Genomic DNA, 22,158 nt, shown 5'->3' on the forward strand with positions numbered 1-22,158 from the left:
TGGGGCAGGGGAGGGAGCAGCTCCCGGGGGCTGCTGGAGTCGGCATCCACATCCCAGCATTAAGCAAAAGGTCTTGTTCTACTAATGCAAATAATAATTAAAAGCCTTGCGGTTATTTGACTTGCAGAACCAGTTTGGAGAAGGTACATTTCTAAAGGGATCATTCTGAAAATGAGGGATTCAGTGTTAACACTAATATTTAAAAACAATAATTAAAGTTTGGTGTTCAGGTGCACCAGGTCCTTCCAAATGAAAAGCAGCTTCTGGGGAAAACGAAATCAAACAAGCTGTAGCATCCTAAAAAGTTGCATTAGGACCAAAACCTGCCTTCTGCTCCAAGCAAGAAAGGGTGAAAAATAATACAACAGCACTTTGCTATGAGAAATTAAAGGGGAAAATATGGATCCTTTAACCTGTAATTAACCAGTAGAGGGCAATATTGCCTATCGTGAGGGGCAACGTTATCAGAAAAGTCCCTGCCAACTCGTGTTTTCTTGGTAATGCATCGATTTTATATATCTGAGGCAAACCATGAGTACAGTCTTGGACCAGGCGGGTGCTTTGGGGGAGCACCACATCTGTTCCTGGAAAATGGAGATGACACACAGGAATAAAAACATTAAGAGGATATTCCAGGTCAGGTGGGACGGGTAAGTCACAGAGCACTTCACAAAAGAGCATCCCTGCATGAGCTACCATTATTATTTCACGTTACATTTAAGTAACATCTGTATACATCCCAGAATTGGACTGAAATCCTACTAGGAATCAGCAGCAATTAATGGTAAGACCGTAATTAACAGAAGGATGCTGAACACACTGGGGTAAACATCCTGAGGACACTGAACCACTCATTTACATTTACCAGGTCACTTCCCACACAAGAGGAAGCGGTGGCTTCATGGTTCCCGCACGGCAGCCCTGCCGCTTGTATGCTATTTCATTACACACCCAACAAAAAAAATAAAATATATATAAATATATATATGCATATATATAATTGGGATTTTCCCCTGTATTAAGAAACAAAAGTAGGTGGACAGGTTTGCTCAGTTCAGAGGAAATTTCCCCGAGGCTGTGAACAAAACGCAGCCCTTCCTGTAAGCGGCATCAGAGAAGATGCAGCCGGTGAGGGACACCTGGCTTGATCTAATGACACAAGTCGGCTCCGAGATAAAGCTCCAGGAAGCTGGTTGGGCAAGAACAGCTTGCAGGAAACTCCTTCCATTCAAACCCTCCTTGAATGATGGCCAGCAAAGTTTCTTTCTAACGCTTTAAGACATGAAAGCTAAAGGGTGGTGTATTTTCTGAAGCTCAGAGCAAGACACCATATTGCTGTTCTAGAGAGGACTCAACGGGAGTGGGATGTTAGTCTGAGCTGCTAGAGGGTTTTCCCCTGTTACTACAGGGACTTGGAATTTACCCTGTGCCCACAGAGGGCACTGGAGTTTCCGATGACTCAACTGCATCCGCTGCTGCCCGGAGAGCTGAGCTGCGGCTGACGGAGCAACCCAAAGAGAAAAAATCCCCATTTAAATGCATTTATCTGAAGTCAACAGCACTATGATCCTTGTAATCTGTTGATAAGATTTTTGTTCTGATAAACTTTTCCGCTGTTGCAGCAGCTCAGGTATTAATATTTACCTTAGCAGAAGATACCAGGGTTCTTGAGACTCAAGGCCAACATTTGCTGGAAAGTCTCATACTTTAGAGGAGCCCATTGGTGTCAGGAACGTATTTAATGGAAACGACCTGCCTAGAGGTCTGGATTACCCCAGGGCTGAAAAACTCCTGGAGATTACCTGGTTCTTTTGTTTCTTCTCTTTAAAGCTCCATATCAATATATTATAGCACAGAGAAAACGTCAGGAGACCAAGTAACTCTACTAATACATAGAAGAAGTGGTCTAATTGGGGGCACCAAGCTTGAATCTTCTTTTCAGAGTGGCCAAATCATCATCATTTTATTTCTGTTGGGATCGAAGGATGCTCATTGCAAGATACCAGGCCTGGAGTATTTTCCAAAACCACACGTGCACACAGTCCTCCCCTCAACCCGCTCAGCTGAGAAAACACAACCTCACCATTACTGGAGGCTGTGTTGAGCAAGTTCTGCTGAGCAAGTTCTTAAAACTGGATTCCAAAAGCCAGGAAACACTAATACTGTGACACTTAACAGCAGGAGTTATAAAAGCCCCTTCCAGGCTGTGCTCTCTCGTGTTTGTCAGACTTGTCAGAAACTAAAATTTGCATCAAGTCCTCTTTGGAGAACATCACTGTCTCAGTTTGACAGTGACAACCTTTAAAAATTTCTCTTTTGCTATTTGATGTGATGCTTATGAGAAAAAGCAGCCATTTACAAATCTACCGATTGAAGAAAAAAAAAAAAGCAAGTAGCCTCAGAAGCCAGAAGAGCCTGAAATCACTCAGAAACCATCCGGGGAATGCTGGAGCAGCTGCCCCATCTGCACCATTGCTTCCAGGGGCAGAGCTTCTGTAAACTGAAAAGGGCGTTTATTTCAACACTGAAGTTCATTGGATAAAGCACTAGATGAAGGACGTTTTGAGTTGTCTCACGCAAATCAGTGGCTTTCGCCAATTACTGGCAACCCGGAGCAATTGCACGTTTCTCAGTGCTACTGAGAGCACAAGGACATTCAGGGTTTCCTCCAGCACAGCAAACTGATGTGTGGCTGAGACGTCCCTCCTGCAAAACGCTAGGAAATGTTTAGCCAAAGTGGTGCCTGCAGCGTTCAGCCGGTTACAAACTCCAGACGTCATCAGCTCTTAACCCGCACCCTCTGCAGAAACATCATCCCCTCCCCACCGCACACCCTGCGCTGGCTCCGCGGTCACCAACGTCACCGCGCTCAGACGTGCGTTACGTCTCCCTGCTCCGACTCAAAGCCTCGTATCAAGTTTATAACTTAGGGGATTTAGGCTGGGCTTTCTCAGGCCAGGACCAGCACTGCTATTTCCTCTGCCGTGTGAGCCCAGCATTTCCTGCCAGGGGGTAAAAAAGTCCACAAGTGGTGGGGACAGCATGGGAGGTGGTGGTGAAGTCCCGGCGAAGTGATGGAAAAAACGGGGTGGGATTTGGGAAAAAGGACAGACTGATGTTGTGAGTCTCGCCGTGCTATTTCTGTCACAGAAGAGCCATGGCTGCAGCACGTCCAGGTCCGGGAAAGGGCAGGGCTCAGTGCTTTTTGCTCAACACACATCACAATCCTCTGCCCTTCTGGCTCTATAAGCTGGCAATGGACCCGCTGCTTTTATTTCTGCCCTCGTACCCAGCTGCTCCGGCGCCAGCTCGCGCTGTTCCAGCCCAGCCCGAACCCCTGCGGCGCAGGGAAAGCCCCGCGCCGGGTCCCTCACCCTCCCCACCCCGCGGCAGCTCCCTTAGAAACCTCAGCCTTTTGATTTTCCTTTTAGCCATCTGGGTTTTACCTACCACCCCCGTACACGCCCCAGAACCCCATTATATCCTGTATTCAGCCCAGCGTGCACCAACACGAATCCTGCAATCCCAGCACGTCAACCTACTCAAAATGATGACGTTTCTCCACAAAGATACCCCGATCTGCAACAAATTGGAAAAATTAAATGTGTGTACGCCCTGCTCTAACTGCAGCAAACAGGTACTTTGAAAGATGCCAGCATGCTGTTCCCCCGAGCAGCTAAATGGGGATTGATGGCTAAAGCCACTCCCGGGTGACTGCATCGCATGGCACCGAGCTCTGCAACCTGACACATAGAATCATAGGATCAATTTGGTTGGAAGAGACCCTCAGGATCATCGAGTCCAACCATAACCTGACTCTGTCACTAAACCATGTCCCTCAGAACCTCGTCTAAACGCCTTTTAAACCCCTCCAGGGATGGTGACTACACCACTGCCCTGGGCAGCCTGTTCCAATGCCCGGCAACCCTCTACATGAAGAATTTTTTCCTAATATCTAATCTGAACCTCCCCTGGTGCAACCTGAGGCCATTTCCTCTTGTCCCATCACTTGCTACTTGGGAGAAGAAACCAAAACCCTCCATGCTACAACCTCCTTTCAGGTAGTTGTAGACAATGATAAGGTCTCCCCTCAGCTCCTGTTCTCCAGGCTGATCAGCCCCAGTTCCCTCAGCTACTCCTCATCACACTTGTGCTCCAGACCCCTCACCAGCTTCATCACCTTCAATACAGGAGTTGCTAAGAGAGCCTGGATTTACCTCCTCACTGCCAAAACTTACTCATCAGAAGATCTTTTAAAGCCCAACAAATAGTCCGACATTAAATTTGAGGCCAGAGAGAAGTGCGGGCTGAGCACATCCAGGCTGCTGCAGTTATTTCGCTTTTGTTGAAGCACATACAGATTACGCCAACTGCTCTCATCTTAAAGATTTGGGATGTGGGAAATGCAAATAGCAGGAGGTAACGCGAATCCCCACGTTTCCAGCAAGCAGAGAGATGACCCCATTTGCACGCTGCTGCTCAAAGTGAATTTTATTAATTTTAAAAGACTTCATCACACAGGGGTCTTTTGTTCATTTCTGCATGAATTTTGAAAGGAAGCAAAGAGCGAGGAATGAGCTTCGCAGCTTGACAGACATAAATACAAATTAGCAAGATTTCAAGCTCAGAGTTTGAACAAATGGACCTGACTTAAAAAAAAAGGCCGAAAAATCAGCAATTGAGATTACTGAAAAAATGATTCTTTCTGCCCTTTTCAAGGTCATGCCGGCTCTCTACCATGGCTTCCAGTCACCTTGTCTGCCATTACACTGCAGTGCTGTCGGTCAGGACCCCTTAAATAGTCACACAGGGGGCTCCCACTCTTAGGGCTTCTCTCCCTAACACAGCCCTACACAACATGCAGGTGAGATGGGGCTCAGGTCCCAGTAACTGTCCCCCTCTCTTACACAGCCCTTCTTCCTCCAGAATTGCTGGCACTGACATCAAAATACTTGATTTGGTTCAATATTCAGAGGGTGGGGTTTTTTTTTCATCCCATGTGTATTTCAACCTCAGGCAAAAATCCCCGCGGGGTTCACCTCCACCACGAGGAAGCCTCGCAGCTCCTGCTTCACTTTGAAATTGCATTTTGAAATGCAAAAAGAATAATTATATTGAGAAAAACAAGACCAGGCCCTTACAATGCAACTTAGTACTCGCTACTGTAGGGAAACAAACAAACAAACAAATCCACAGCGCAACCACACGCAGCCCGGCCAGGTCCTCCATCACGTACCCAGACATGCGGCACCTTCCACCAGCGTCTCCTCCGCCCCAGCAGATCCCCATGGACCTTCACACCTCCTGCGATCATCTCCAGAACTTCCCAGTCCCTTCACTGCCCCAACAGACAAAACTTCGCTTTTTGCCTTCAGCCCTCCCAGGAGTAACCACCACCAGGTCAAGCAAAATTGGCTTCTCATTAGAAAACTGTTCAGACAGCAAGCAGAGAAGTACAATTCTGCTTTCCCAACCAACAGGTCTTTAACTCAATAGTTTTTAAGAGTTCTAAAGTATCAAGACAGCACCTTTTATTTCCATTAGTGAACTTCACTAAAAGGAGCAACTCCCAAGCAGTTCCGTGCAAGCCCTAATTTGCAGATTATACAGTTTTGTTACATATTTTTCCATTGATTATCAGCTTTAAACCAGTCTTCAAAACCTTAAATACAGCAAATCCAGAGAAAAATATTACATACAAAGCAAAAAGCCACACCGTTAAATTTTAAAAGAAAAGAATCTCATGAGTGACTTCAGAAAAATGTGCTGAATGACTTCCCCAGCTGTTTTGTCAACGCTCCCATAGTAATCTGGCAAAAGCACAAAATCACCAAGTTTATATTTTCATCAAATGGCTATTAGCGCTGTTGAAATCGCACAGACAGGAGACGGTAAGAGCAAGCTCCATGTTTTATATCGTGTGGCCCGTGCTCCGTTTGTAAGCCCTCACCTTTCCAGGTTAATCATTTGAAAAATATTCTCCCTTCTACCCCAAGCCTTAAATATGACATAAAGGGTTTCACATTAATTACAAAAAAATGAAGATACACCCGCCGTCTTCAATTACAGCCCCATCACGTAACTCATTCCTCATCTGTTCCTTCATGACCAGGAGCAGGACAAGCAAACCCCAGCTCCCCGTGCCCGCACAATCCCCGAATTACAGACCTCCACATACAAAGACCATCACCTTTCAGCCGACCCTGCAAACAACACGTGCTCAGGGTAACAGGAGATCTCTTCTGACAGCTCAATAGCTTTTTATGAACCTTCATCACAACACCAAATCCTATTTTTGACATCTTCCTGGCAACAAGAGCACTAAGCCATTGGCTGGCGTTCGGCTCGATAATATTGACACGCTAATGAGAAGTCTGAATTAAAAAAAACAGTGTTTCGAGTTGATGTTCAATACTAATTTTGACTAAATACTGTATTTAAATAGGAAGGTGCACATGGGCCTTACAGGGGCTGCAACTTCCCAGCTGCACCACTTTTTGTTGTTTGGTGTCTCAAATCCACCAGCAAACTCTCAAAGTTTCCAAACAATCTTTCTTTCCCACCCATAGTCCAGCTCTTCAGCCTGTGCCTTAAAACCCACTGTAGTTTAGGAATACAAGGAATTGTTCAAATCCACGACCTATCAAGAACTAAATGTTTACACTCACAAACATACACATAAATATATCCATATATTTATAAACGCAGAAATTGCTCTGTGTGCACTGCTTGAACTGAAGTTCTGACCAAAATAAATTAAAAACTTCTCAATAAAATAAAACCTAAAAACAACAACAAAAAAACCTACCACTACTACAATCCAACAATAACAATACTTACAATTAACTTTTGGGAACAATATTTCATCAAATGGCTATAAGCGCTGTTGAAATCGCACAGACAGGAGACGGTAAGAGCAATTGGGAACAATATCGTCAGTCAGTTTATATGCTCCTTCTGCAGAGATCCAGTGGAATGGGGAATGTTTTACCAAGAGAGCTTTTTGACTTTTGGAAACAGAGGAGAGTTCGAGCAGCATCAGTACCTGCTTGGCGCACCCAATACGGCCACATGTCTCCTGGGAGGGCCCCCCCAGAGCTGCCCATGCCCGGGCAATCACAGAATCCCAGAATGTCAGGGATTGGAAGGGACCTCAAAACATCATCCAGTCCAATCCCCCTGCTGGAGCAGGAACACCCAGATGAGGTTACACAGGAAGGTGTCCAGGCGGGTTTGAATGTCTCCAGAGTAGGAGACTCCACAACCCCCGTGGGCAGCCTGTTCCAGTGTCTGTCACCATCACTGAGAAGAAGTTTCTTCTCAAATTTAAGTAAAACCTCTTGTGGACCAGTTTGAACTCATTACCCCTTGTCTTATAATTGGTTGTCACTGAGAAGAGCCTGGCTCCATCCTCCTGACACTCACCCTTTATATATTTGTAAACATTAATGAGGTCACCCCTCAGTCTCCTCCAAGCTCCAGAGCCCCAGCTCCCTCAGCCTTTCCTCACACAGGAGATGCTCCACTCCCTTCAGCATCTTCGTCGCCCTGCGCTGGACTCTCTCCAGCAGTTCCCTGTCCTTCTGGAACTGAGGGGCCCAGAACTGGACACAATATTCCAGGTGTGGTCTCACCAGGGCAGAGCAGAGGGGCAGGAGAACCTCTCTGACCTACTGACCACCCTCCTTCTAATACACCCCAGGTACCATTGACCTTCCTGGCCACAAGGGCACAGTGCTGGCTCATGGTCATCCTGCTGTCCACCAGGACCCCCAGGTCCCTTTCCCCTACGCTGCTCTCTAATAGGTCATTCCCCAACTTATAATGGAACCTGGGGTTGTTCCTGCCCAGATGCAAGATTCTACACTTGCCCTTGTTATATTTCATTGTTCCCATTCTACCATCCCACCTCTCCTCTCCTAACACATCTCTGAGGCCCAGGGGATGGAGCACCAAGGATGGTAACAACCATTCCCAACCACCTCTGGGGCCAAAAAGAGAAAGAGTGGGACCCACATTTCAGAGCTACCACAAAGGCAGGGAAACGGGAGCAACACACTGCAGAAGGCAGCAAAGAGCAACTGGACACCCACCGACTGTCAGCGGAGGTGGGTGCACCTGTGTAAAGGATGTACCACCAAAACTGCGTGACGGGACAACAACTCAACGCCTGAATCATAGAATAGTTTGGGTTGGAAGGGATCTTCAAAGGTCATCGAGTCCAACCCCCCTGCAAGTTGCCGTAAAAAGATTCTGCTCAAAATCAGGCAGCGTACGGACATGCCCACATCTCCTCTAATTCTGTAATGGCAATGAAGGCTTTTCCAAATATGTGACTGTCACTGGACTCATTTTACCATGGTGTGAATGTTTGAAAAACTTCACAAACACTTCATCAAAACTGCAGAGGTTCGAATCGTTCAACTACAAAAACCATATTTGTACTATCAGCAGCCCAAAGTGCAGGATCCACCTCCCTCTTCAACACCAGCAAACTCAAAATCTGCTCAGAAACACTTGCCGAGAGTTTTATGAAGTTTGAAGATGTCAAACTTCATTTATGTTCTCCTTGTAAGATCATGATTGCTCCTTTTGCAGGGTTGAAAATGTCCTACAGTCAGCACTGTGATATCGAAAGGAAACCTAGAACAGATGCACACCAGATAAGACTGACGTTCACCTACATTTGTTGTCATGCAAGTCAGCAACTGACATAAAAAGTCCCGGACTTTGCACTTTTCAGAACATTTCATCACTCTCCAATTAAAACTGTGACCTTGCCTGAACTCCCAGTATTGGACACAGCCTGGTACCTCTGCAGAAACAATCTCCTTTACAGTAAATTTTAAACATGCCACATAAAAGAATTAACAACCGCTTTTTAAAGAAAAAATTGCTTACTCAAGACTGAGTACTGGGCTGGAGACAAAATTACAGGAGGTACGGTAGTAATATCACCTTCCAGGAGATGGAATCTCTTTGCAGAAGCCTGCAAAGCACTGAGTATTTATTGAGAAGACAAACCAATAAATAAAACCACGCGGCTGTAACACTAATATACTGGACACTGATGACAGTCCTGTTAGGACCTCAGAGTGTCCATCTCTACCATAATTTCAACTGAAAATAGGCAGGGCTTGTATTTTAAGGGACGATTAGCCAGAACTGTCACCAACAAAAAACTGGAGAGGCTTTGACCTCTGTCAGCAATATATCATCTAATATGCATTAAAGCTGCACGTCGAGCTGCTGCCTTGGCTCTGGGCCACTTACAGGTCCATACTCAACACTGGAGACACCGATAATTTGGGGAATTTTGCCACCACACCCGGAAAACACAACAGTGAGCTGAATGTGACGTGAACAAAGGGTTGGCTTTTTGTTTCAGGGGAAGCTGGGAGGCGTTAAGACCAAATCCACACCTCAACCATAAAGAAAAGGCTTTTTGCTACTGGAAATTATTCTGTCAAGGGTAACAAGCACCTCCCTGCAATGGAGCACAGAGCTTGGCTTTGTGATTTATTCTACCGAAAGGGTTACCGGGGATGTCAGCACCTCCTTCTGTAAATAGAGGAGCAAAGCGCACCCGGCATCTCTGAGCAAGCGCTGGAGGAGGGAAGAGCAGCAACCACGGCACAGGAATCAATTCACATTTTGTGCTTGATTTTGTTCATCAGGAGCAGCAGGGAGGCTCAAGGACCCGCATCTTCACAGAAAAACGGTTGATTTCCCCAAGCTGAGCTTTGTGTTCTAAGGAGTGGTTAAGCACCTAAATTCACTTCCTGTCATATGATATTTTTCAAGGCAGAGTTACGTCTGTTAATAAAGAAATTATTCGTGGCTACAAAACTGCTATGGGCAGAATACGGGAGAAATTACTAAATTTTCTTTTAACCTTTCAAACAGGACTATCTTCCAATTCTTTCAGGCTAATACATTGACTGATTTTTCACCCATCTCCAATGTATTAGAAATACCTTGGAAATTATTTAAACAGCCTGCCAGTAATATACCATATAGTAGTTACTGGCATCCATAGAACTCCTCAAAAATATGCATAAGAGTAAGCTATGCACACTTTTTACTTAGCAGTGGTAAAAATTATCATCTCCTTTGTCATTTTCTACCCGATTCTTTAGAGAAATTGCTGTTTTGCCTAAGAACATGTGGATGTCCCTTCCAGTGATGTAACAGGGACTCGAGCTGTACAGCAAAGAGAATTGCATCTCCTGACTCTCAAACAGGTTCCACGCAGATGCAACCCAAACATTTCGAAGCTCCTTGGAAAATATGGACAAAATGGGCATAATTATTTTGCTTTGGCAAGTTACAGCTCTTGAGACATTTAAAAATAACTAATTGTGAAGAGGTTTTCTGCTAACAAACAGCACATATGAAGCATACATTGGCCCTATACTTGGTCATTACAGAAATATTTCTGCCCTAGACTTCTTTTAAGCCAGAAAAGGGCCAAGCACTACAGCACGTACACTTGTTTGCTCTGCCATTAACGAGTTTCCTTGTCACCACAGCTGTGTCTATAGGGGTGACACGGCGCTCCTGGACTCTGCCATCAGGGGAAAGCCTTGTGGATTTCATTATTTGTACAGAAATGCAACTGCACAAAAGCTATTTTAAGGGCTGAATATTTAGATCTCAAAATATGATTAGTTTGGCTTTAGAAGAACTAAGAGTTGGTTCTGGAGCTGCAGCACTCTCCAAGCTGGACACCGTCCCCAGGATGGACCCAGAGACACCAGGACTTTGCCATACAAGAGTTCACATTTTGGTGTCATTCCAAACTATGTTTGATGGTTATATGACCCAAATGCTGCCGAGTTATAACCCCATGAATTTGCCTTTCCTCAAGCTTATTTTAGAAATAAACTTGACTAACAAATGCAATTCCAGGTGTACATAAAACCCAAAGAAGCATCCGCAGGCAGTTTTTTCATGCACATCAGCCCTGTAGGAGACGTTTCTCCGGCTGTTCCCTGTGGAAATATCTTTCTGACACATTGCAGTCTTAGGCATTTAGTGCACTACCAAAACCCATCCAATTAACAAAAAGCCAGCTTTTTTTCATTGTAGTCACTCAAAATTCCAACCACACATATTGCTATCCATGTAAGATTTAACACACTCTAAAAACAAAAACTTTACATCGTTAAAATGTTGCCCACACTTAAGAAAATGAAAAGTTCATTCTGCTAAATGAATCTTTATCGTAACGTTACATTCATTAACAAGAAATGTCCTAATCTTCATCTCGGGAGCTGAAGTGAGGCTCTCACAAGCTCTGCAGTCTGTTGGTGGTGAAAAGACAGGAGATGTACAAGGGCTCACTGTAACATGAATTCCAAATCAAATTCCCCGGGACACTCATCATGGCCCTCACCCTGGTTCCTCTCATCACTAAACACCCAATTTGTCCACTGAAATGAAGCAATTACTTACCTTAACGGATCCAGAATGTCTTCTCCCACATGAAGTCCACCCTTGGACCCCTACGCATCCCAGACTGGATGGCAACAGTCATCAAGGAACAATATCTGTGCCCTAGATGGACATGTTGTCTCCTCTCTTCCCACCTACCCGGCTTCCCCAGCACCTCCTGACGGGCAAGGCAGCAGCCCCAACCATCCTTCAAATTCCTTCATTGCAAAAGCATTCCACAGTCTCAAAATCATGGTAAAAGAACACGTCATGTGCATTAATGTTAACACACCATGAGAAGGCGGGAAGAAGCCAAGACACAGACTGTGAAGAAAGGCCCAAAGAAACACTGTGCCCCATGTTGCACCTTCATCCGCGTCCCAGGCTCCCGGCTTTCTGCTGCTTCTCTGCAGAGCCCAAACACTCGCTTCTCACTAAAACATCATCTCCAGAAGGCCAACTCTTTTCACAGAATCACAGAATCGACTGGGTTGGAAAAGACCTCAGAGATCATTGAGTCCAACCCTTGGTCCAACTCCAGTCCATTGACTAGATCATGGCACTAAGTGCCATGTCCAATCTGAGTTTAAAAACCTCCAGGGACGGCGAGTCCAGCACCTCCCTGGGCAGCCATTCCAATGCCTGACCACTCTCTCTGTAAAGAATTTCTTTCTAATATCCAGCCTAAATTTCCCCTGGCAGAGTTGAAGCCCATGTCCCCTTGTCCTATTGCTGACTGCCTGGGAGAAGAGACCAATCCCCACCTGGCTAGAACTGCCCTTCAGGTAGTTACAGAGAGTAATGAGCTCACCTCTAAGCCTCCTCTTCTCCAGACTAAACAACCCCAGCTCCCTCAGCCTCTCCCCATAGGTCTTATGTGTCTTATTTTAAGACACTAAAAGCTGGGGAAACCACTTCTCTTGGTAGGTTCTTCCAACAGTTAATCATCCATGATTTTAAAATGTATGTTTACCTTCTCATTTGAGTTTGGCTAGCCTTATACAAATGTTTATACCCTTCTGCCAACCAAAGCGCCCTTTAATATGCACAGTTTTATCTTGCTGGTGTACACTTTTTCTTAGAATCAAACTGGAATTCAGCACAGCATCCTTGACCGGCAGAGGCAGCTCCTTTGCCTTCGCTGGCAGGGAAACAAGTCTCTGCAGCAGAAAACAGGCAGGGGGAAGAGGAGACAAATGCAAACGCCCACGGCTTCTGCATTCACTGTGATACCTCGTGATCAGGTTTTCCTGATGAGAAAGGCAAAGGCCAAATGAGAAAAAATGCCCTTGAAATTTGTCAACAGCACAAAATAGGCTGTGTTGGCTTCCTGCTTCATAGAATCACAAAATGGTTTGGGTTGGAAGGGACCCTCTAAGCCCATCTATTCCAACCCCCCTGCCATGAGCAGGGACATCTTCACCCAGCTCAGGTTGCTCAGAGCCCCGTCCAGCCTGGCCTGGGATGTCCCCAGAGATGGGGCATCCACCACTGCTCTGGGCAACCTGGGCCAGGGTTTCAGCAGCCTCACTGTAAAACATTTCTTCCTTCTATCTAGTCTGACTCTGCCCTCTTTTAGTTTAAAACCACCATCCCTTGTCCTGCTGCTACAGGCCCTAATGTCTGTCCCCATCTTTCTTACAAGCCCCTTTAAAGCACTGACAGGCCACAATAAGGTCTCCCCGGAGCTTTCTCTTCTCCAGGCTGAACAACCCCAGCTCTCTCAGCCTGTTCTCCCAGCAGAGCTGTTCCAGCCTCTGATCATCTTGGTGCTCTCCTGAACATTCAGCTCACAGTTTGTAAAAAAGAGCTGAAAAATGCACTCTCGTTAGTGAAGTGCAGTACACCTGGTGATAAGGACCTGACTGTATTTCCCATTAAGCACCCAGTAGTAAGAAACGTGTATGTCAAGATTAGCAGGCTAATTCTGGGAGGTGAGTGACTGCTTAACGGTGCACGTCCAATTAAATAAAAATGCCTTTTGATGAGAGGCAAAACCATTACAGAAAGCCTGGCCGAAGCCTTTTGAAGACAAAATGCCTAGTTCTGTACCTCCAGCTAAGGAAAACTGAAGGAAAGGCTGAGCCTTGGCCATGTGATTTTTCTCCATTTTCCTCCAGAATTATCATCATACAGAAGTCCAAAACAATTTAAAAACATGCATAGTCTAGCTCCCTTTGGGAGAAGAAGGACAGAGACCGATACTACAGAATATGCCCTTTCACAAAAGCAAGATGCAGTACCCTGAGTAAGACAAATATCGCACCAGGATGCAAATTCAGACTTAGTTTCAGTACCGGGTTCTGTGCTGCTCACAGCTAAAGGGCAGCCGCCAACTACATGCCTAGAAAACAGTGTGCAGAGGTGGCTATGGTGACAGTTATGCAAATGTGTGATAAATGAGTTAATCTTACTCTATATATCAGTTAGACACACACAGCATGTATTTCTGGAGAGAAACCGAAAGGCTGCTGGGTCTACCCAGCTTCTCTACCGGATGTGTCAAAGCTTTTGTAGGGTTATGTTTGTTGTTTGTGGGGGGTTTTTTCCAGGTAAATTCCCCTCTCAAACCACATTTCCATCAAGCTCATGACTGCAACCAAGATACGATACTGTTAGTCTAGATCTGCTGCTTCCTATCTTTAGCTGTTTTGGTAACAGCTTCAAACAACCCTGTCACAGACATGGCCAAAATAATTCTCTCTTCTCTTCTTCATCAGGAATGTGTGTTCCAAAATCTGAATTCCATGACCAGTCACCCAGGCTGGATTCCCCTCCCCTCAAACAAATTTACAACTAGGAAACAACGCAGCAGATTTCGCATTTGATTTTTAGCAGTCAATAAGAGGAGGAATTGAAGCCTTGTCAACATACTGTGTCATTTGTTACACTGCATAAAGGACCAGCATCCTTACTGTGGTCTTTACAAACTAGGTTTTAATATATATTCTCTCTCAGAATTAACATTTAATTGTATGGAAAGATTCAGCTTTATTTCGACCACTGGTAAACTGGCAGCTACAGGGGTTTTCTTCTATTTTTATGAAGTTCATTCGAAGCTGGTTGCATTGAAAAGAATAGCTGAGAGAGCTCTCATTTATGATTCAATAAAAAGGAGAAGTTACAGAGCAAAGTTTTAAGGATTATTACCATAAGCCTCTAAAAATCTATTTTCTTGATTGTCAATTTTAAGTCAAGCTAAAAAAAATAATCTATTTTTAATTATTTTTAAATGAACCCACCATGCTCCAAAAGCCAGCATTACTTAAAAAGCCAAAGAATTAAAGAGACAATTCTACTTAACAGCACCCTTTTAATAAAACTTCTTACTTCTCTTCTGAATTAAACATATTTTAATCCCCACCATCACATTTCAAAGCCGACATGTTCTCAGGCAGACTCCAGCTTCCTTTATTTGGAAGATAATCAGTATTTAGGCCAGCAGAGCAATCTACCTCACCCCAAGACTTCACAGCTTTCAGATTCAGGCACTATCATAATCAAACTACGGTGTGGATTTTAGACATGGTAAGCATGACAGGGGATATAGAATTCATGTGGGTTTCCAATTAACTTTCTACTAGCTGTTTTAAGTACTGTAACACCTAAGCAAGCACTAAGTCTGCCAGAACATAGTTTTCAGAGAAGTTTCAAAGAGTCTGAATGGGCAGGCAGCTTGCACAGGTTCAGGGTCACGTCTCAGATGGTCACAGCATTTTTCTTTTTCTTTTTAAATTCAACAACAGCATTTCAAGAGTGGGGCTTATGGGTTTGTGAATGTCTGACCTAGGTAGCAGAGTATAAACCAACCATCTTCTGCTCTACCTTTTCACTATTGCACTTCACTAAGCAACCAACTCTAGTTGAGGTGATTTTTCCAAAACCAAAGCAGATCAAACAGTAAACCCACTAAAATGATAAATTCAAAAGGTCTAAGCTCTTACACTAACAAAGTAAATATGCTTCATTCCAACATATTGCAACATAAGGACCATTTCAGCTGAAAGATAAAATACCTTTTACTTAAGACAACCTCTTGAAGACAAGCAATAACAACAAGAAAACCCAAACTGTCTGCGCTGAGTACAACCAAAGCAAGTCTGTGATGACAAATGAGTCCCAAAGCAAAAAAGACCAGAGGGAGCAGACACTATAAACAAGTTTCCTTTTCTTACATTACAGAAACTAAAATTTCAAAGTCCGGATTACTGCTGGCTGGCAGATTAAGATGGTTGTATTGCAACTCCCTTGTGAGAACACCATGAATTAAACGTAAGCCTAAATACCAAGACATCCAAAAACCACAACCAAAGAGACAAGTTTTCCGAAAGTACTAAGAAATGCTTCCACAAAGAGGTTAACGAGTATTCTAAGACTAAGTTAAAGCACTGCACGGAGTCCTTTTGAAGACTTCTCTGCCCATTAGCATCATACAGCTGTAAGCATTCGTTTTGCAAAGCAACAACCTCAGAGGTGAACACAATCCTGTTCCAATCACAGATTGTACTACGGCACCGCAGGAAACAAGCTCACTTCTCACACAGAACCAAAGCAGATTCAGGAACAGAACTCACATTTCCAAAAATAACAAAATGTAACTTTATCACTGGTCCATCTCAGAGATGGTCTGAAACACAGAAGGACAGATAAATACAAAAGACAAACCTCCACTCACACCTAACGCTAACACATCACAGGAGGACAACAGGACAGCCCAACACAGACACCGACAGAGAAAGAGAAAACCCTTGGGCTCGTTTAGAGACAATTTTTTAAAAGTCTTTTATAAGCCTTGTTTTCACCATTCTGAGACTCAGTCCATCAATTAATCACAAGTTGATAGTCTATATCTTACAAATGCTATATGAACACTTACTCTGCAGAGCAGCTTTGTCACTTACACCACAAAACAACACCTGTCATTGCCAACACAGAAGGTGTTATAAGAACCGAGAAATAGCTGCAGCAATTTGAAAGCACGAAGAACTGTAAGCAAAAATCCCAAACCTCTTCAGCGCAGCCAAGTGCAAGGGGCAGGTGCCATGCGATCTGAAGAGAAACTCGTGTTACGGTGAATTGCACTGGAATTACTGCCATGCACAAGAGACCAAGAGCGGTTGCACCAAGGAAAAGCATCACAAAGTTCTTGTCTTCCACCAGAGAACTTTGAAGCGAGCACAGAAGAGTAAGTGACTCAGCAGGTTCAAAAACTCCATCTCAGTTTTTCCAAACCATGGGAGGAAGCTTAATTTAAAGGGGATGGTGTCGCTAAACGTTAATCCCTCATGTACGAAGAAACAGTATTTTTAATTAAACAGCACCTGGTTTTGAAAGCCACCTCATTCCACTGCATGTTTGATGCCTAACATTTGCTAGAATTAAGAACCTTTTCTGTTATTAAGGTTTTTTATGCTGTTTTGGCCAAAACTGAAGTTTAAGGAAATTTGCTGCCCTTGATCCATTCTGTCCAGTGAGCAGGTTTTGTACAGCCATGCAAATTACAGATTAGTAAGGAACAACGTACAATTTTTCAGGACAACCTAGTAAGTAGATTTTCAAGAGAAAAGAAACTCAGCAGCACAAATAAGTGGAAATTCTCAATGTATAACACAATGGGAAGAATTTAAATTGGATCCACAGTAAACATAGAATGAGGTTTCATTTTGTTTTCAGTTGGGTGTGAGAAGTTGCATTTAAAAAAAAGTTGGATATGTTGTTCTTTAAAAAAAAACAAACTAAACAGCCCTGTGTTCTACATATTGAAACAGGCAGACACTATCAGGCTTAGGTCAAGAGTAAGGAGGTGACAATTTTTTACGCCTGGAACCGGAACTGCCAGTCCAGTTGTACACTTGGACCAAGTCCATGTAACCACCCAGTTCACCATCAGCCTGTTCAAACGCTGGTGTGCGGGGATCTGCTTACTGCTCTAGAATCTTTCCTGCTGAATTCCGCCTTCACCTGACTTATTTCTTCTGGGCTGCTTTTGTGTTTTGCCATTTTCTACCACGAATGCGCAGCGCTGCCATTTGATGCTGCATTTTGTCCCGCTCTGCCAATAACCAGCTTCAGGGATCTGAAAGCAGAAGGCAGACTACCCAAAATACTGACCTGCAGCAAATTTACAGCGTTAAAGGATTTCACTATAGAAGCTTGGAGTGAACAGTTTGTCTGTAATACTATGAGAAGGGCAGGAAGATCTAAGACAAGCGTGTGGGTACAGATTTGCCACTAGCAGCTACGCTATCATAACTTCGTTGTTAACCGGAGCTAGGTAAATTCAATGTTAAAGAAGATTACCTGGGATTAAAGTGAAAGGTAGTTTGGCAGCTTAGCATAAACCCTATGGGTATCCACAGGAAGGAATTCAAACTCAACTGCAGATTGTCCTAATTTTATTTGAGTTGGTTAACCAATTGTGAAGCACTTTTTACAGTTTACATAACTTCAAGGAGCACACTGTGTCCTATAAATATAAATTAACATTTTTAATAACTCAAGACATCACAACAAAGCCAGATTTTGAAATAAATTGTCTGTTTAGTTATCTGGATCAAGAAGGAACATACATGAGAAAGTAAAAACCAGCACTGACAAGAACACACTGTTTAGTTCTAAACTGAGTTTGTGCTTCTACACCAAAAACACAACACTGAAGTAACAAGAACTCTGCAAAGAACTTGAAAAAGTACATGACTTCTGTAGTCCCAAAACCAAAGCACACATTTATTTCTTATTCTACCGGTTACTTTGCTTGGTTCTATGAAATCAGCCTTAATGGTAGAGGGACGAATTAAGACATACTAACTCGGCTGCAAATGTGACTTCTGTTGTAGCAGTTAGATTGTTGCTTTGGGTTGGTTTTCCTACATGATAAGCAAGAGCAAATCTTTTTGATATATTTATTAATCAACATATTTGTTAGTACAAAGCAGCTGGTGTTCAGCAGGAAGGCATTAAGTGATCATTTGAAAACACCATGCCTTTTTTTTTTTAACACTAAGCCACCCTGCAGGATTTGGTGAAGGCCAGATGTTCAAAGCTGGTGCAGAGATCAAAACTGCACATCCAGGACTGATGCATAGCAATACCCAGAGCCCGGCAGGTGTGAACATACGCCAATACTCATCTGAATGCTTCTGCTATGACATACAGAAATCAAGTTATCTTTCACTAAACTTTGAAAATCTGGTCTTAGCTACAAAATTAACACCTTGCTTCACTTTATTAATTTTTAAAAAGGCATTAATCTGTGCTTCAATTTTGGGTTGATGACTAAAATTAGAATGAGATGTTTTAAACCTAATAATAATTCTGTACACGTTTTCTCCAAAGCTATTATGCTGGTTTCTAATATAAGCAAAAAAAAATCTTATTGTTCAGAAAGCCTTTTTTAATTATTAAATGTTTTCCTACATTACAGACTATTTTTGAAGCAATCTCAGGAACTTTCAAAACCTTTTTTTAAAATGTATGTTCTAGGGTAAAGATGGAGTTAGAGAGTCGGCCTCTGAATGCTGCTTAAAAATAAGTGCTTCAAATACAGGTTTAGAAAAGAAATTAAATATCATGTTTTCAGTCACACTGAAGAAAACATCTGCAAAGAAAAAAGGCCCTCATCCTTAAGATTGAAGAAAAAAGGTGGTAGGGAAACAAACAAAAAAGAGCACTGTTTTCCCAAGTTACCCAAATCACACACAGACACAAGAAGGTTACAAATGCCATTCATGAAAGAATGCACCACAAACATCAGCATTTATTCATTTTGAATTGTCTTATTTTAGCAAATGACAAAAGACTCAGCTCACTGGCTTCACTTTTGTTTACCTTTTGCTTACATTACACATTGAAACATTTGTCAAAACTTACTAAGTTGTCTGCATTCATGCACAACTAGAAAACATCCTTAATTTATTTAAACCAGAAATGCATTACCAGAAATGTATTAACATTGTTCACTACTAAACAGTTTAAAAAAAAAAAATTGAAATTATTAAAAAGGTTATCCTGGAAATGTTAACTTCACAGCAGACTTAAACTACTAATTGGCTCACATTTCAAACAAATTGGAAAAAGCAAGATTCATGCTAGTGTTAGTGTACATCTCGCCCTAGCACTACTCAAGGATCATGGTTCACCTTGATCATATATAATAAAAAGAAAAGTGCATACAGAAATTTACAACAATTTTAAGGACAAAAATGGTCCAATTGATGTGGTCCCAACAATAAACTCAAAAGTCTATGACAAATACGAGCTTCGGTGAGCTATTTATTCTACTTAAGTACGGATATACAGAAAGTCGAGTTCGTTTGAAATCTTCAAAAAATGTTCCTGTCAATCCTCAAATGGTGGCTGTTATAGCTTAAAATTTCTGTTAAATGCGTGCGTTGAATTACTTGTTATCCAAGCGTAGCAGCTGCTCCTTACCATTTATTGTTAGCGACCTTAACTGGCCATCTTCTTCAACTTCTACTCTCTCTTGTCCATTCTCAACAATCCTGTAGGACAAAACCACAGTTACTCCTTTTAAAGCACTGCCAGCAGTTTGGAAATAGGTTTTTAGATAAGGAACTATAGCAGAGCACTGCCTGCTTCACACAACTGTACTTGCCAAGCTTTTGTATCTAACAGCGCAGAAGCTGTAACCGGTAACCATCTGCATTCTCCACTTATTTATAGCAGGAAAATCGCTTTCTGGAAGTTTGAATCCTCCACTTTGCAGAATTCACAGTTACAGCTGCCACCTCGTACACTGTCACAGTTGTACTGACACTACCCACTATTATTGAGAACTAAATGTCTTTTGACAGCGCAACTGTAAATCTTGATGTTGCATTTAGTACCTACCCATTTGTTAAATACATAATATTCTAGATCACATCACAATTCTGCATGATATAATGCACAATCTTTAATCCATTTTAATTTGATGAGACCAATTAATTTGAAGACCTACCATGTAACAAGCTTATGACCATCATGTAAGTTGCACAACTTAAATAGCCCTGGCTGGAAAGCGAGATTATTAAAGAGCTCTGTGTGTCTGGTTTGGGGTTTTTTTGTTTGTTGTTTTGGGGTTTCGTTGTTCTTTCTTTTTAGAACACTTAAAATTTATGCCTAAGTTTTCCCCCCATGATTCAAATGGGGAAACCACACCGAGGAACACAATTTTTTCTGGAGATCAGGCTTATTGAAGAGAATAAACCAAAATTAAAATCAGAGGGAATGGCTTCTTGCCTGAAGCAAAATATTACTCAAGGAAGATGAATCTTCCTTAGGCTTAGCGACAGACATTCTACAAAGCAACAGGACTTCTCGGAGATAGAAAATCCATCTTCCTACATGCGGCTAACCACATTTCTTGCGTCTCCTCGCTCTAAATATGATAATAAAAGATATGACAGCAGCATGCTTGATTTACCCTGGTTTTTAATACTAAAACAAACATGGTGCCTTGCATAAACACTTTGTCTCTCTCACCCGGTACAATTCCCTCAAAAGTGGGCAGTATTCAGATTTTTCTGGAATACGCTCACAGAAAAATATCTTGACCACGCCAGTGCGTGACGGCAAAGGCTACATTTAAGTGGCCAAGATGACAGGATCTCTCTAATACAAGAGGAGACACAAGAATTTTGCACTTCAAAGTATAGGACACAAGTTACCAGACAAAAAAAATTGATTCTACCTTGCTTTTCTGTAACTTTTTATCAAGTGCTGAAATCACATTTAATTACTTGTTCAGTTCTCCTATAACTTACTGATCATAATGTCCCATGTAAGTTGCTCTATAGCAAACTAACATCTGGGTTTCCCAAATGCAGTGATTTTCTCATCACAAGCATGAAATAGAAGGTATTCTGTATAAGTACTGGAAAATTCACGTTCCAACAAACAGGAGAAGTCTTCTCCAAAGCAGGTTTCAGTTACTCACTTCACTTAACAGATAAAAGAAAATGACTTTTTACACAAAATCTTAACATTGCCCAGGAAAGCAAACCAGAGCAGATGTTAGGGGAAATTGTTTCATGTGTTATCATGTCAAAAGCTACATGATGAACAGAAACCAAGCGCACTATTCTCCAGAAGCTCAAGCTGACTCAGCAGACAGTTGTCAAGGACAATAATAAAAGATGTGTCACTGCACAGGAGGTTCTGAAGGCCTGGAAGGGCTCCATTGCCAGGGCCCTTTCAATCAGCAAACAAGCCACAGCCTGCATTTTTTGATCAGGACAGTTCTGAAACCATGTCTTGCATGCCTGAACACCTTCCTTTACTATCAAGAGTTTAGACAAAAACATCATCTTCCCCATTTGCACATGCTATGGCTTTATGTGAAGTCTGCAATGTCAAGAAGAGTCACAGGACTCAATAAAACTTCTAATTATTTTTTAAGCACTCAGAGAAATCCAAGTAATATGAAGACCATTGCAACAAAAGTAAAAATACATATACATAGATGTATCACTATATTTATGTGCATATATATTGTGTATTTACATGCATGTATTTATAGCTATATATGTCTCTACATATAGTTTCATACAAATACATCACTTACCTCTTTGTAGTAATTTTTCTGCCGTTAACTATTTTGGTTGAGGTTGATACTGATTTGAAGTTGCCCATCCCACTGCCACCAAATGACGTAGAGGAGAACGAAGTAAGGCCTCCGTGTCCCAGTGAACCAAACGAAGTAAAACCTACCGGGGAAAGAGA

At 42.7% G+C, this 22,158-nt stretch overlaps 1 protein-coding gene across 4 annotated transcripts in view; it reads right to left on the minus strand.

Moving 5' to 3' along the window:
• DNAJB6 (DnaJ heat shock protein family (Hsp40) member B6) overlaps positions 1-22,158 on the minus strand; it is a 63,252-nt gene that overhangs the window by 14,535 nt on the left and 26,559 nt on the right. For all 4 annotated transcript variants that reach the window (XM_082046756.1, XM_082046753.1, XM_082046755.1 and 1 more), the window contains 2 exons: positions 22,001-22,142; positions 19,867-19,937 (listed from right to left, as the gene is read on the minus strand). In XM_082046756.1, the coding sequence (XP_081902882.1) occupies positions 19,867-19,937; positions 22,001-22,142 (213 nt within the window). The remainder of the gene's footprint in view (positions 1-19,866; positions 19,938-22,000; positions 22,143-22,158) is intronic.

Source organism: Streptopelia decaocto (assembly GCF_964273445.1).
Source record: "Streptopelia decaocto genome assembly, chromosome: 2".
In the NCBI taxonomy this organism is placed as follows: Eukaryota; Metazoa; Chordata; class Aves; order Columbiformes; family Columbidae; genus Streptopelia; species Streptopelia decaocto.